At 32.6% G+C, this 16463-nt stretch overlaps 2 protein-coding genes across 38 annotated transcripts in view; one reads left to right on the top strand and one right to left on the bottom strand.

Annotated features, from left to right (window-relative positions):
• The window catches only part of LOC105146636 (uncharacterized), a 512872-nt gene that overhangs the window by 109046 nt on the left and 387363 nt on the right, over window positions 1–16463 (top strand). For 35 of the 37 annotated variants that reach the window (XM_087412801.1, XM_087412804.1, XM_087412803.1 and 32 more), the window contains one exon: window positions 12176–12272. The exons of the other annotated variants lie outside the window; for them this stretch is intronic. Coding sequence is in view for 13 of the 35 variants with exons in the window: in XM_087412831.1 (XP_087268957.1) it covers window positions 12176–12272 (97 nt within the window). In the remaining 22 variants the exon portion in view is untranslated. The remainder of the gene's footprint in view (window positions 1–12175; window positions 12273–16463) is intronic. 37 annotated transcript variants of the gene reach the window in all.
• Window positions 1–16463, bottom strand: part of dpr1 (defective proboscis extension response 1) — a 395482-nt gene that overhangs the window by 298993 nt on the left and 80026 nt on the right. Inside the window, exon 2 of the mRNA XM_087412790.1 lies at window positions 11766–11932. Within this exon, the coding sequence (XP_087268916.1) occupies window positions 11766–11932 (167 nt within the window). The remainder of the gene's footprint in view (window positions 1–11765; window positions 11933–16463) is intronic.

Below are 16463 nucleotides of genomic sequence, written 5' to 3'. Positions count from 1 at the left end.
TTATCCACGTGTCTTGCGAAGAATTATCCGATTATCAACATAAATGACGTTTTGTACCTAACATGTTCACATTTCATCGGAATAATCAGTGTCGTTGCAATCAGATCCGAGAGAAAGATCCTGTCGGGAAAGCGTTAATACTCGCCTTACGGCGGAAGGAGAATTGTACAAGTGCACCGCGATCGAGTGGCACGAAATATAGTCGACATTACGTATCGGAGCAAGTGGGGCATTATCGTTGGTTAAACCGCGGCCGCAATCTGCGCTGTACCAGTCTATATAAAATGTGCGCTGCCGATAACAAGAGACCACCCCTTGCCATGGACTAATGGTCTCCACAAGAAGTCCGGTCTGTAAACATATGTCAGCTGGAGTTACTCCACGACGATTTTATTAGTTTCTGCCGTACACGAAAACGCATCTGTTCCCCACAGTATCCGTTTTGCGAATATTTGTGATTATTGATATTATCACGGCTTCTTCTCTCTTTTTCTCTCACATTTGGTTTCCACTAACTTTACTTTGTATTAATTTTCAATTATAAAAATAAAAATGAGAAATCAATTGCAGTAACAGAAATATGAATGATAGAATAACAATCATGATTTGATTTCGATTTGTATTCGATTTATTTAAAAGGACACATATCAGAATGCATTTTACCTGTCAACGAGAAATTATTTAAGACAATAAAATATTATTAACTTATAGAGATTCATTGATACCATCGCGATCGTAATTGTTGAAAGTTTACTTTTTTCTCAATTCAGCTGTCTAATGTTTATCAGATTGCGTATTGCACGTATATACAATCAAGAACTGGAAAGCATATAATTTTCTCTTTTTTCGAGCGTGTAGTTTCATCTCGTGTATCTGAAAACATGATTTCTACGAAATTGTCGCATGTAATGTCGTGCACGATACCGGTTGCGATGACGGCTTCGATTACCACTTGCCCTTTTCATTAAGAAGAAAAAGAAAGTCTAGGAACGATAACGCTTTGTAGCAAAATATGTGTCCTATTTTATTTTTATATGTGTGTGTGTGTGTATATATATATATATATATATATATATATATATATATATGTGTATGTGATCTCTTTGAACTCGATTGTTGTACAATAACTTCTTTTTGCTTGTAAAAGATAAAAGAGAAACGAGTATGCAGTATTTGATGTCATTAAAAGTTTTCTTTACGACGGAAACATTTATTATTTCCGTCAGTTTAATGGAAGAGTGAGTGTTACAAAGTTATTTAACATGCAAATTACATCATTTAGTCGAATTAAGTTTAAATAACAAAGTCATGTTTTGATTCCATTGTACAATACCTTTCTTCACAAAGTTAATACAAGTTTCATAAATATTCATTTGTTTATTTAGTATAAAAAATTATATTTAATAGTGATTAAAAGATTAATGTTTTTATAATCGTTATTTTTTTATTCGCCGTAAATAGCTACATGAATTAAATGTTTACATGGTTTACATCGCACAACTTTAATATATATTCTCCAATCTAAAAGCGAAAAGGATCAAACTCCACAAAATACTGGCAAAACAATTTACGTCGATTGGACAGAAAGGTCGGTAAGCTGCTTTGTTGGTTGAGCGACTCCGTAAGCCGTACTTTAGTCAGTATAGACATCTCCGATGTTCTGCGGAAAAAGTGGTGATATCCTTTTTCCAAGAGGACGATGTTACTATCAACGTGGCTAACTGACGAGCGCGTGTCTCTCGACAACCCATTCAGTGGTGAATCGATTTCTTGTGTGTTTGTCCCATATGACACATATAAACCGCGGTATATATGAGGCAAGTGGAAGGATTGGCGTAGGTATTAGTCGGAGACGTTCTACAGATCACCCTGTACTGACAGGAATCCACAACGCGATAAACAAATCCGCGTTGTTCCATATCTGGTAAATTCGTCGGGGCGGAATCGAGGTATACCAGTTCCAGGAAGGCAGAAGGTCGGAGCAACGTCAGATAAATCTGGCAAACAGTCCCTCGGTTCGTCGTGACTCTCGATGTCATCTCGGTACTCTCGCGTCTCATCTATCCTCGTGTCTCTATCTCGAGCGGATAATACATGCGGTTGATTAATTTTGGAATCTAATTTGGCGAAATAGATAGTTCGTTACACGGTACTCGTAATAGATTTTTTTCATATGCAGTAATGTTCTTTTCGATCTTTTACGTTTGATATAGGGAAATCTCAAGCATTTTATAAATTAAATTTAAAGTCACATTTCTTAATATTTCTTAATTCACATTTCTTAATTAATATTTGGACTATTGACTTACGTAATAGTATCTAATGGATTAAAAGTAATAATGTATTATAGCCTAAGTACATTAAAATTATCTGATTAAATATACATATATATTTAAACAATATCTATATTTCAGTATCCATTAACACTTTCTTGAAAATATAAGGTCATTTTATCAGATTATTTTAATGTATATAAATAAAACTAATGAAGTATATATAATTAAATATAGTATTATCAGTATATACAGGGTGTCTCACAACTATCGCATTTTCTCTTAAGGACATATTTTTGAAATAATTTTGAGAAAATCCTAATACAAAAATGTCGAGACTACAACAATTTTTTGAATTATAAGCTAACTTTAAATACTTATAAGTAAAAAACCATTTTACTTTTATATTCTCTATTATTATTTCTGAATTCTTTTGAACACTCTAAGATCCTAATTCAAAAATATCAAGGCTATAGCTTTCGAGTTACATGCTATCTTTAACTAATTATAATTTAAAAACTACTGTAGCCTCGACATTTTTATAGCATATTAAGATTTTTATTTCAAAATTATCTCAAGAGTTCTAAAGAGGAAATGCGATAGCTATGAGACACTCTGTATAATTACGTATACTTAATATAATTAGTTTTACATTTATTTTTATTTTAACTACTCACTTTTTACTCATTTTTTTCATTAACCGATAAATATGTTTCAGTTGTAAATCACAAGTAAAATTATTTGATTTTCATGCTTGGCTTTTTTAGAAGTTAGTTAGTATGTTCAAAGGCATTTTTAGAATGCAAAATTAAAATACAACTTTACTTTTTAGTTGTAAGGTCTTTATAATAGTGGTGGTTTCCATTTGAGAGATTATTCAAAGCGTCATTTACAAAGGGCTTTCTGCACGACGACGTAATTAGCACTTGCGCCAAGTAAGATTTAAAAGACGACTCTTATTTTCATCGCGCAACGTTAATAATCTCTCTCTCTCTCTCTCTCTCTCTCTCTCTCTCTCTCTCTCTCTCTCTCTCTCTCTCTCTTCTCTTTTTTCTTTCTTTCTCTCTCTCTCCTCCCTTGATTCCTCATGTGCGCACTATGCATATTGTTAATTTGACCCACATATTACCTGCACCCGGATGCGCGTGCAGAAAATAGCGGTATATAGAGAGACGTGTATCAGCGGCACCGCGCGCGCCATGTTACCTCAAGATGAATTATTCCTGCACAAGACGACAGAATCGTGCGGCTTGCAACGAACATTTTCGCCGCTGGCAGGTGCTCTTATACAGACTACATAAGGTTTACGCATCAAACTTTAGTAAGATTTCCTCTCTGATAAGTACAGATGTGTCACTACTCACCTTCTCTCGCTATTTATAAGTTTGTATAAATTTTGTAAGAACTTATTTCGAATTAAAATTTAGAAGTAAAGTCTTCGTAAAACTTCGTAAACTAAAGAACAAGATATCTATTTCGTTAACCATTTCTATTTAAAGTTCCTTTATATAATTTAAGTTTTGATATAAATAACTCTAATTACGCTTTTTTTACAAATAAAAATGAATACCTAAGTATTAAATAGTCATTAATAATCTGGTAAACTTAACTATTAACGATTATAGGAAAATTAATAATCTAAAATACTTTCCCACTTTAATTTAAAATTTAATATATACATGTTATTTTATAATATAAAGTTTCCATATAAAATTTTCGTATAAAATTGAAATTTCTTCTTTTGTACATATTTATAATGTATTTATATTGTATTTATAATGCAATTATAATTTTCTAATAACATATTAAAGTTTTATACGAATTTTACAAAAGGAATTCATCTGCAATTTCTTAAATCAAACGGATATGCACATTATTGCACGATCGACAAAAGCGATATAACGATAAATTTCTTTGATTTATTATATATGTGTATGTGTATATATATATATATATTAGGTGTTGGAATTAATTCGTAGCGTTTTTTAATGAAAGAATGTTATTTATTTCACATGAGCATTAAAAAATACATTAATGAAAGTACTTCCCATCACTTGTAAAACGCTACGAATTAATTCCAACACCTAATATATATATATAAACGTACATGAATACACACACACACACACATCCGTCTATTCTATTTAAATGTACCTAATTCTTCGTTGTTATCTCGTTCCACCCGATGCACCTGTTCCTAGCATCCTTATGTTTGGACGAGTGCATGCACCTTTGCAATGCTTATTGTAGCTGAAAGACGAAGCGATTTGTAACGTCCAATTCCCCTCGAGTAACAAGATTTATATGTACTACTAGAGAAGAGGTTTCTGAGGACATCTTAGAATAAGGAATCATGGCGGAGGATGCCAAAAACGAATAAATATGATTCGATTTCATTTTATTTGAAATATAGGCTTTTTCTAGAACGTTCCTTATTATGTATGTATGCACGTACACAATTGATAAAGCAAATGCGGATGTCAGGATTATTTCCTCTCTGAATGATCGCACGTATCCATTTGTATTATTTTTAATCTTCATCGTATATTTATAATTATTCTGTTTTTCCAGCGCAATCTATCATTTAATAATTCGGACACGTATCATTATTACTTGAATAAATGATGACATAATATTATTATTGTTACATTATGATTACTGCAAAAATGGATGTGCAGTAAAACACGTGAAAATGTAAAATATAGGAATCCTTAAATCACAGTCACGCTATAGGCACAATTAAAGTACTGTGCTGGGGTTCTGCAGGCGCAATCTTTTTACGCATATATAGCTCTGTGGCGGAACGTGAAATCTGCGTAATCGCCCGAAGTTGTTTTGCAATTTTATCGGATCGTTGTGTTCCACCAATCGTTATGCCATAAAAGGGATAGAAATAAATAAATAAAACAGAAAGAGAGAGAGAGAGAGAGAGAGAGAGAGAGAGAGAAATGTAGGAGAGGCGTTGCGCACCGGCATGGCGGTAGCGTGAAAAGGGTATACCGAAGTCGGGATACGAATGGCAGTATGCGAAATGTTTGGTATCGGAAAAGCAATTGTTCGGATTAAACGCAGCAGTTTTCGCGTGGTCCCTTTTTCATATCGAGATTTAATTTATTCCCTAACCATAACCCGCTTGTGATCAAATCGCGATTATCGCCATCTGATCGAGATCGGATCGAGAGCTTCGAATATTCAATTAATTCCATCGATCTATATTCCCTGAGGGATCGATTTCAAATTGCATGCTGTTAATACCGTCAATGCCTTAAGAACGACATGTCACGTATGTATTGGTTAGACAGGAAGGAGCTAGACATAAAATTATTATTAGATAATTAAGACTCGATTGCACCAACGTTACTTTGACTTTAAGCGAGGCTTAAAAGAGAGAAAGTGAGGTCTCATAAGTCTAAGGCTAAGTCAGTCTGGGACACGAATATAATACTCTTTACAAATTCTTTATTAATTATTAATTCATCGATGTATAATATAACCGCAAAAAAAATCTTACATTTAATAACAATGCATTGTTCAGTGCATTGTATTTTTGATCTTTAGAATTGCTTTGTGCACAAATAACTTTCTCATTACATGTAATTTTTAATTTAATTTCTTAAAGTGTTTAACATACTTTTATTTGAAAATATTATATATTATTTTGTTAAACTATTTTCTTATCTTTTTTTATTTGTACTTATTTAATAGGATAAATGATAAAAAATGAAATAGATTAAAGATTAAATCAATAAGTATAATCGTGAATATTTGAACTTTGTTGCACACTTTTCATCGCAATGTCTATGACAATGCACATTTGCTTCTTGCACATTTGCACAACGAAACATGTAACAGTCGCGTTGCGCTCGTTACACTCTACAAAATTAGTTTGTTCAGTAACAGCCCAGTAGGGAGGTTTAAATGGATCCACCGAGTATACCAGCGCTATTAAATAGAAACACAATAAGATTATTGCGATTTTAATGTGCTTAAACGTACGTGACAGTATTCGAAATAAAATTGATCGATACTCACGTCGTTATTGTTATTTCTCATATTTAAACTGCAATAGCTTTTATAAATTGAATCTTTCGCCCTTAGCGCAACAAATATTTTATTTCAAAGCAATATAGATTTTCACAAGCAACAACACTGAATGTATTTCTATTTACAGGTGTTTCTTTAGATTTATTTTCTCTTTATATATATATTTTTTTTGTCCTCTAAATATATATAGATTTTTCTTTATTTTTCTACCTCTGTTTTATTATCAAAATCTCTCTCTCATTCGATCTCACTATGACAACTAAACTTCTTGTTTATTTTATAATTACAATATTTTCAATCCTTTATCTTTTATAAAACCAAATAATGTAAAAATATAAACATTTTGATGACATTATCAGACGATAAAGAATACAAAAGATCGATTATTACTATTCACAGTTCAATTTATTTAGTGTTTGATATTTTAGATTATTTTAGAAGACTACCATTATTATTTTACTATTACTAACAAAAAATGTTATAATACTTTCGACATTTTACGTATCAAGCTTGCTAACGAAGCCGCAAAACGACTACAGCCATCGCGCGACCCAAAGTAACGAAATTTTCGAGCGGGGCGCGTTTGATGGACTATCAAAAACATATTAGATCCTCGTTTGGAGGACAAGAACGAAAAAGGAGATAAGGCTCCGTATCGGGCCTTTAGAGATTTCCTGATTTTGATGGAATCCAGGGGATGCAGCAGTTTTGCTTTTTTTTATTCCAACAAGGCAGCATAACAGCGCTGATCGGAATCCAGTCTTTCCTCCTTGTTCGCAAGGTCGCACGTAAATCTTCGGCAGAATCCAGACTAGAAAACGGGGGATGAACGACACTTCCGCTCCCTGGCGCGATACTTATTCAAGCTGGGAGTAGAGCCGCAGGCTTTTCCCCGATCGAATTACTGAGCTGCTTTTTTCCGTCGTTCTGGATACAGTAACGTCTTGCTGGAATAACTTCATCTTACGGAATTTCGAAGCGGAATCCGGCAGAGTCATTCGAATTCATCTTCTCTCGAGTAAATCGATTTGGGGTCGTTTACACGACTGGATAATATAGGTAATATAAATTCCAAAGACTTTTAGAGATCTTTGGTAAGAAGAGTATTAAGATAAAAATTCTTAAATTAAAACACTTTTCGAATAAATATGAATCATACGAACTGGCTATCATTGAGAAATCAATTTAGTTGAATCAATTAATTTCTTGTTTGAATATGGGCAAACAAATCCTTGGTTGATGCAATAAAATGATTTAGTTGAAGCACAAAGCATTTGTTTATTATAACATTTTACTTGTTTCTACATTGAAGTTTAATAAATTTATTTATCAGAAACAAGTAAAATGCTATAGTAAACAAACGTTTTGCTTCAACTAAATTATTTTATTGCATCAACCAAGGATTTATTTGCCCATATCCAAATAAGAAATTAATTGATTCAACTAAATGGGTTTCTCAGTGTATCGGAAAATATTTTTACAGCAGATTGTAGAGTATACAGGGTTTGTTAGTTTGATATGTTCTTCTTAATCCTGTTCATTCAAGATAAGAAAAGCTGTTAGTAAATAAATATTTGTTTAATAACTTTTAGAAGATTAGTGGAATTGAATTTTACATAGATATACATTTACTTTTTTATATATCGCAAAGTATATAATGATAAAGAACATTATAATGATAAAGAACGTATTGACTGTTGCTTTTGAGATTTTCTTATCGTTTTGAGTCAATTTGACATGTAATATAATTTTACATACGGAATTAATAATGCAAATGTTGCGTTTTCATTTTACGAAGACACCTTGTATAATCCGCATATGATGGTATCAAGTTGCTTTGGGTGCGTATGCAAATATAATTAATATCTCGATTTCGAGTTGTTATTGAAACACTGACGCAATGTATTAACATAAGTACCACTTGCAAACTTTCGAAATGCATTGATGACGTCAGTAGAATCAGATGAGATTGATTTCGATCAACACCGGAAACATTGTGGTGTTCTTCCCTTCCTGTTTTATCTCGCTATCGATACAACTAAATTAGAATTATATTTATTATAGTTACAAAAAATGAATAAAATTTACAAAAGTAAAAAAAATTTTGAAGAGTTATAAAATTATTAATTATATTATAAAAAATTAAAAACCGTTATAAAATTATTTATTATAAAATAATTTCTGTATGTTGCAAATATTTACGTTTTAATACAACTTTAACTTTAGTTCTTAAAGTTCTTTCTTCAAAATTTTTCTTAAATATTTAATTTTGATATTGCAAGACGTAATGTAATACAAAATATTTTCATATATACACACATTTAATCTTGAGATGATATTTGTGTTTAAATAACATTATTATACAATAATATGTTAATTTTCAAATACATAATTGGTTCGCAGATAGAAGATATTCGAAAGCACATTTAATAAATATTTTAAGTATTCGCGTTGTAAGTGTATATTATATAAACAACACATTAATGTTGAGAAATACGCAAATTTCCAGCCCTGGTATATATGTTGTAAACAGTTTTGCTAAGTTGGTAAAAAGACTGAAGCGACGTCGGTAAAAAGACTAAATGTCTCAGTTAGCTTTGTCCAAACATTTGCTTTGCGATAATCCATACACGCTGTCTACTTTCTGCAAGTCAAACCGCTGACTTTCTCAATGAATTGTGACGTTGTACATTTTGACGTCTTTACATTTTGTTGCTCAGCTTTCTCCACGGAGAAGCTTCGTGAACATTTATGAAATTAATTTTGGAAATAGAAATCTATTTAGGAAAATGGATAATAAAATTGCAATTTTGCATTATTTTTATGACAGTTACTCATTATACGTTCAGTATTAAATATAATAAAAATTTTTCTTTTTTTATTAATTATATATTGGATAAAAAATTAATCTTTATTTTTTATTTTATTTTCAATAATCAATTTTTTTTAATTATATCATAGAAACATGATATTATTGTAAATTTTGTGATAGTTCACAGTTAATTACAACATTAAGTTAATTACTCGGAAATGAGTTTGTATGCATCAAGATGACGTGATAAAAGATCTAGTCGCAAGAACTAAATTGCAATTTTTGTATCTAGTATTTACTACACTCTAATTAGTAGCATTATGAAAATATTTGAATGTTTTTCTGCAACAACAAAGTCCTTTTTTGCTCGTCTTTCCTTTAAAATCAGCTTGAATCAACACACCGTCGAGGAGTTTGCGTGAATTTTCGTAGTTGGTCTTCGTTAGATACGTAATCCGTATGCAATTGCTCCTCTCTAATAAGAACGCTGTGTATCTGGTCATAAAACGAAAAGCTCGCGCGAGCAGCAAGTTAGTTGTCTGATGCTTTGTGCTCGTAGAGTAGCAGTCTTTCTCTTGAAAAAGCAGCAGCTACTATTCCGGCACATAATACTTCTCAGTGCACCAGTGGAGCGAAATGTAATATAATGTCATTTCCTTATCTCTCATAGTGTTCATAGTGCTTTTGTTTAGAAAAGAATACTTCTTTGGCTGAAGCATCATTAGTTCAAGAGGAATCCTTAATTAATATACTTTCGCAACGATTTATATTGAGTGGCGACTTAAACGGAAAAGTATATTACATTTTAACAACTTCGGTGTAATTCTGTGCATAACTCACGCAAAGCTTATCAATGTTGCCGTCGTAGTTAGTTAGTAATTATTGGAATGAAAACACGGTCATAGCGTTTTACAAGTTATCGGTGATGCGTGATCGAATATCCCTCGTCTCCTCCCCTTCTTCCGGAAATAACTGGAACTCACGTTATTGAGTAAATGGCGGTAAATAATTGGATCGTTAACGAATAATCAAACCAGTTGTTCGTTCTCACAATTAATAAGTACATTTCGCAGTTCAATTATAAAAGAAAAAAAGTGTTTGAATCAAAGTGAAGTTTTATGGAAAGATACAATAATAATTATACGATTAATTGCCGCTATTGTAATGAATTATTATGATCAATTGATCAGTGTTTCTGTGTTTGAATATTTTAAGGTCGTAGTATATGATGCAATAAAATTATCCGAACAATATTATTCGAAACTTGAAGAAACCTTGGCGCGCAAAGCCACCATTGATATTTATTGAATTACGCATTATTGACTCCTGTTATGCAGATAATGTCGATATATTCCCGGAAGTACATATATATATATATATATATATACTTAGCGAATCAGGCATTGGCGGAAACTTCACGAAATATCAAATCTTTGCATGCTGCGGAATCTCCTGTTTCTAGGTAACTCGAAGATTGAACGTCTTGATTAAATATTAAGCCTTAATAAGGTACACAAGGGAATTACGTTAAAATTTGCATTATATACGCTACATAATGTATTCTATTAATTTACTATTTTTGAACAAATCACGTACTTCTTTTATTAAAAGTTTGTAAGTTCAACAGTTGTTGTATGCGCGCGAATAATTGAACGTAATGCTCAGATAATAGACCATGAGCGCGAGGACAAAGATAATATACGATAAAGCACGACAAATTTTTCAATTTTAATTAAGTGTCAGTCAAATCCGCAGTCTCAGTCAAAAATCCGAAAAGATAATAGCCACCCTCCATCCACCTTTGAGCAGATTTAACTCTTCAAACAGGCGTCATGCATATTCTATCAACGACCTAACCAGAAACCGCAGGCCAGCCTTGCGGTGATGTTAACCCAGCAGCTCTACTAGGATCTATATAGCCTTGACATGGAGGTATGCCCGGGATTGAGGATTTTGAAAAACGATGAAGCAACCGTAACCGCAACAGCGGCCTCCGTTCTACCTTTGACACGACGGAAATATTGCAAAATTCTTTTTTTCCCTTAATATCTAGGCTCTATTTAAAAATCACAATAAAAAAGTTATAAATCCTCGAGATCAAATAAGTTTTTTAAATTTTGTGTCCCAGTACATGTATAATGTACCGCTAATGAGCTCAATAAATATGTCAATTTAACGCTTAAAATAATAGGATAATAATCTTTTTTATACATGAAAATTAATGAAATCTTAATTTATTCGGTAAAATAATACTGGGTTTGACGTCTACTGTTCTGACACTGAATAATTAATAGTGCTGCTTGGTTCCTTTCGCGTCACAGCAATTTATTTGTAGCAATTTGTACATTCACCACAAATCATGTTGAGTTACAAGAATAATTTTAAAATTAAATATTAATTATATATTTATCTACCTCAAATATTGTAAATAAAGTTTAGCAAGCAGATTTGATATTATACGAATGCGCATTTAGGTTTCCGTTTATACTCCATTTGAATTATAAGTTGAAAACAATGTTTCAACTCGAGCAAATCTTTTTCATAATGCTGTCGGACGCGGATTTGTTAACGTAATTAACGAGTTAGTTTCAAGAACAGGAGAGTCGTAAAATTCTAAAATTACTGTTGTCACTCACCTCCTTGTCGCCCAGCTGATGAACTCTGCAGTGAAGAAAGGCGGTCTGACCGACTGCGGTAGTAACATTCCGTGGCACATTTGTTTCGAAAGCCGGCACGCCGCTGACGTTGCGACTCCCCTGAACAAGACTACCGCTCAAAACTCTCTGATCACGAGTGAACGTACCTGCGTGACATATAAAACGAATGTCAGCGTCAGAAATTAGCTTGTCTACAACTGAATCGTAAAAGTCGTTAAGCGGTTTTAAGCTAAATAAAGTTTAAGCATTTTACCGGCTTGGAATTGTGATTAAACGAAAATAATTGAGTAACTTTTCCTTTCTCGTATATTAATATTATATTTCTAAGATTTTCAGTTAGTCGAACCTTTGAAGGAATAAGGATTAATAAGGATTATTTCTGTTTTTAGGTCGGAAGCTATTTGCAAAAGGGGAATGCAATTTGGTGAATCAGTTTATAAAATTAAAGATAAATATAGAGGAGACCGGGGTCAGTTGACTATAAGGGTAAGTAGAATAATCGAGACTACATTAAAAACAAAACCGCGTAAACGTGTCTGAGCACGCAGCAGCGACTGCCGCTCAGTCTGCTATAACATCTTGTTGCGAATATATGATAGTAGTTATGCCATAATTTTAAAAAATCATACACCTAAATAAATATTTTTATTCTTCTTTTTGTTTTACTATCACTAAAAATGCCAAATTTTTTTATACAAATCTGTAACTATCTCTCATAATCTTGCATTTCGTGAAACTCGTCTTTGTCATTATTGAAACGATTTCACGAGTTTATCTTATTGTCATGAGAAATGCATATCAAACAACAATACGTCGGATGTTCATTATATCGAACGTTAGTGTTGACATTATCGAGGCAAATAGTAGATTTCGACGGATGCCGCAAGCGTCTACTTAGTTATCGATTGTTAGTGACGGAACTAGATAAGCTTGCGAGTTTGTATTTGATCTGGAGCTAAGACAGATCACAGATTAATTTGTAGTATGCGGAGGACTGGAATAGGCGAGCTTGTATGATTTAGCCCTTTATCCAGATTATTTTGCACAAGGACAGTTCCGGCAGAGTATGTTTTGCGAATGGAACGTTACGATGTGTTTGCGCACACCGACGACGGTCATTTCACCGATATTAGCGTTAGATTGGTCGCTAATTACTGTCGATATTCATAGTAGCCATATAATGACCATGTCGGAAATTCCGCGAAGGTATCCGTTTATTAAGGTATTATCTTTGGTGTTGTTTTTATAACGCTCATATACGTTTCATCATAAGTATAGAATAAAATAGTACTTCAATATTATATTGATGTTTTTAAATGAATTTTGAAACACACAAAATTTTGTTTGAGAACTTTTTGCATATTGTGATAAAGTTTAAAATTTTTATTGTAATTTATATATACAAGGTGAATCAGAGTCGTTGAATTAACTTTTACCCTATGACAAAATTATCGACTTCATACTTAATTGAATTATAACGTGTGCAGTCAATTATTTTCTTATAAGGTAAAAGTTGGTTCAACGATTCTGATTTACCTTGTACATATACAGGATATACATACATACATACATAGAATATGACATAGAGCAAACATATATATATATTATATATATATATATATATACGTTTTTTAACTGGTAATTCACTTCTATTTGTCTTTAGAAAAAACTTGTTTTAGATGAAATATTTAATAAAAAATTCAGCTGCAGAGCAATGCTACCGCGTCCGCTATGTCAGCACAAATATAATATAATAAAAATATGAAAGTCCTAAAGTTCAAAGTATCTCTGGGAATATTAAAAGTTATTTTATACTTTTTATGTACTTTGGGTTGTATAAATTGGCATAGGTACGTATAGAATTCAAAAAATATATTCAGAAATTGCTTTATATTTCATTTCTTTTTGCAAAACTATGTGAACTTCAGCAGTTAACCCATTCATGGGAACTGAACACATTTGAATAAGGTTTGAATTTTGTATGTAAAGTTCATCGTTGAAACAAATCGATTTTTTTACCGAATTTCTGAATTTTTATATTATTTCTTCGAAAATTCTATTTTTGTGCTTAAAATAAAATTATATAAATTAAAGCATTGTAATATACTAAAGAAACTGAATCATAATCATAACAGATCTCTCTCTTTCATTTTATAAACATTATATAAACCAATCTCTCATTTTATAAATAGTTTATCAATGTTATGTGTTTCTATTTCTTAATATTAAAATTTAAACGTCTTTATATTCACAATATATGTTGAAAAATACACGTATTCTCTCTCAAAGAAGATTATAATATCGAAAGCGTACGCGAAACACTTATTACAAGAGTTTATGTAAAGGAGGAAAGATAAAGAATTCCATTAAACACTACATGTATTTGTAAGCTGCATCGCGTTATGTAGTAGCTGTAGTTTATTTATGAAGGAGTAACTACCTAATCCAGAGAGACAGAGAAAGAGAGAGAGAGAGAGAGAGAGAGAGAGAGACAGAGAAAGAGAGAGAGAGAGAGAGAGAGAGAGAGGATATGAATGCTGAGGCTTTTGACCTCGTTGGATATTAGTACTCTTTATAAGTGGTTCCAGGCAACATTTGTATTCCAAGCACTCGTATGTGGCAGCTGAAAAGGTACGTGCTTCTCAGTTAAACAATTACAACGGTCTAAAAGAGGTTTTTGGATTTGTAACTTTATTGTTAGATTCCACAGATGATTAATTATAGGCATAATTATTCGAAATATCCTCTCTTTGGTATTCGGAAATATATTTTCAGTGTATTATCTAAAGATGACATAATGAGAAAAATGAATGATTTTTATACTACACGAATTCATGATAAAGAAGAAGAAAACGTGATATTTTTTTATTTTTACAATTTACACAAAATTTTCTAAATTTTAAATTTCATTGAATCTGTATTAATATAAAACGCTTCTTAAATCATTTGTTTGAGATCTAATAATAAAGTTTAATCAATTTTTAATTGTTTCGGTCATAAATATGATTTTAATTTAGGTAATATATTTCCATATATACATTTATATTTTTTTCATAGAAAAAAAATTTAAAACGTCGATATCGGTTGTGACATATTACTTTTTTCCTTTTCTACTGGGTTATTAACGACAAATGAATCAATTTGTTTCGACGTACCATCTCGATCCATTTAATAACAGATAGTAGGCATGTGCAATCGATATGAGTAACGGTCCAACGCTCGTGAAGAGCGCATGCAAGCGTCAGCGTGATTTCTCTTCAGGTGTGCCAGCGTAATTCGTATCAAGTTAACGAATTGTATTTCATCGAAAACCGATTGACTGTCGTTTGCATTTTCGCAGTGCGATGACAAAAGCATCATACTTTGCGACCCGCGTATCGGAACGGTTCGTGAATGAAACATCGACACGCGCGTATACTAATTCAATCGTAATCGGATACAAAAGGTCACGATCAGGAAGCAGTTCTGGAAATAGACCGACAGGAAATGAGAATTTTTCCATAACTGAGAAAATTCTCATTCCCTATTCCGTTTGCAAGCGTCGCAAGATTATTATTGGAAATCAAATGGTATTGCTCGCGCTATTGAGAGGGAAAAAGAGACAGTGATTTTATCTAAGATGTCAAATAATGAAATGCGATCCGATAATGGTCAATATTCAAAATATCAGTACCACGTTATCGGTTCGCAAAATCGATCTTCACAATTACATATCAATTAAATACAATATCATTTATAATCTTATAAAACTTTGCTCGTTTTGTTTGAATTACTATAAATATATTTCTGTACGAAAAGGATAATTTTGCTGAAACATCTAAAAATTTAGCGGATACAAATCTGAAAATAATTATGTAGAATGCTCAAACTGGTTGCTAGAATATCCAAACTTTTACATTCCTCCACATAATGTTTGAAATTATTACATAATTATTTTGACGGTGTGTAACTAAATTATTTTCAAATCTACATCTATAGCTAAATTTTTAGATACTTCAGCAAAATCGTTTTCTCCATGTGAGGTTCCCGTTGTCAGTATTATAGTATTATAAAATTTTTTTTATAATATAAATTTTGCAATTGTGTCACTCGTTGTATATCTTGATTAACCTGATACAGTTTACAGTAAAGCGCAACCGTTTTGTACCGAAATAATTTGTCATCGTCGCGACGAGCGTTTCCATATTTCGCGACCGAGTTTTACAAGGGTGCCACGGTGATTCGCGTTGATCAATAACGGGGGAATAATAAATAACGGACGGGTTTGTCGATAAAACATCGGGACCAAAAATCGCCGCGCACACGGATATGGGCACTGCGACGTGTAGTCTGCGATGCCTCGCTTGCAAAGTTATGACCTACGACCCGTAAAGCGGATGCACCGTACTGCTGCGCACGTGTAGGTGCACCTGGCGTGTCCTGCGGTTTCAACGTTGTAACTCCCGCTCGTTCTGCGAGAACAACGTGCCGGAACAAAGAAGCGAGGGGTTTTGTCTCGTTTCGTATAGTGCCATTCAAAGAGGATTAGATGAAGAAGCTGGCGCACGTATAACGATTCTGCTCGACGTGACGATGTGTAGCAGCTACCATCAGAGAGTAAATGGCGATACATAGTATGTAAAGTAATTCATAAAAATAACTAAAAGTCATTCGATTTTAGTCAGTCCTTTTCTTTGT

The sequence above is a fragment of the Acromyrmex echinatior genome, chromosome 13 (assembly GCF_024713525.1).
Source record: "Acromyrmex echinatior isolate Ae372 chromosome 13, ASM2471352v2, whole genome shotgun sequence".
NCBI classification, from domain to species: Eukaryota; Metazoa; Arthropoda; class Insecta; order Hymenoptera; family Formicidae; genus Acromyrmex; species Acromyrmex echinatior.
Note: the sequence above shows the minus strand (reverse complement) of the source record. Positions and strands in the feature narration are given on the sequence as shown.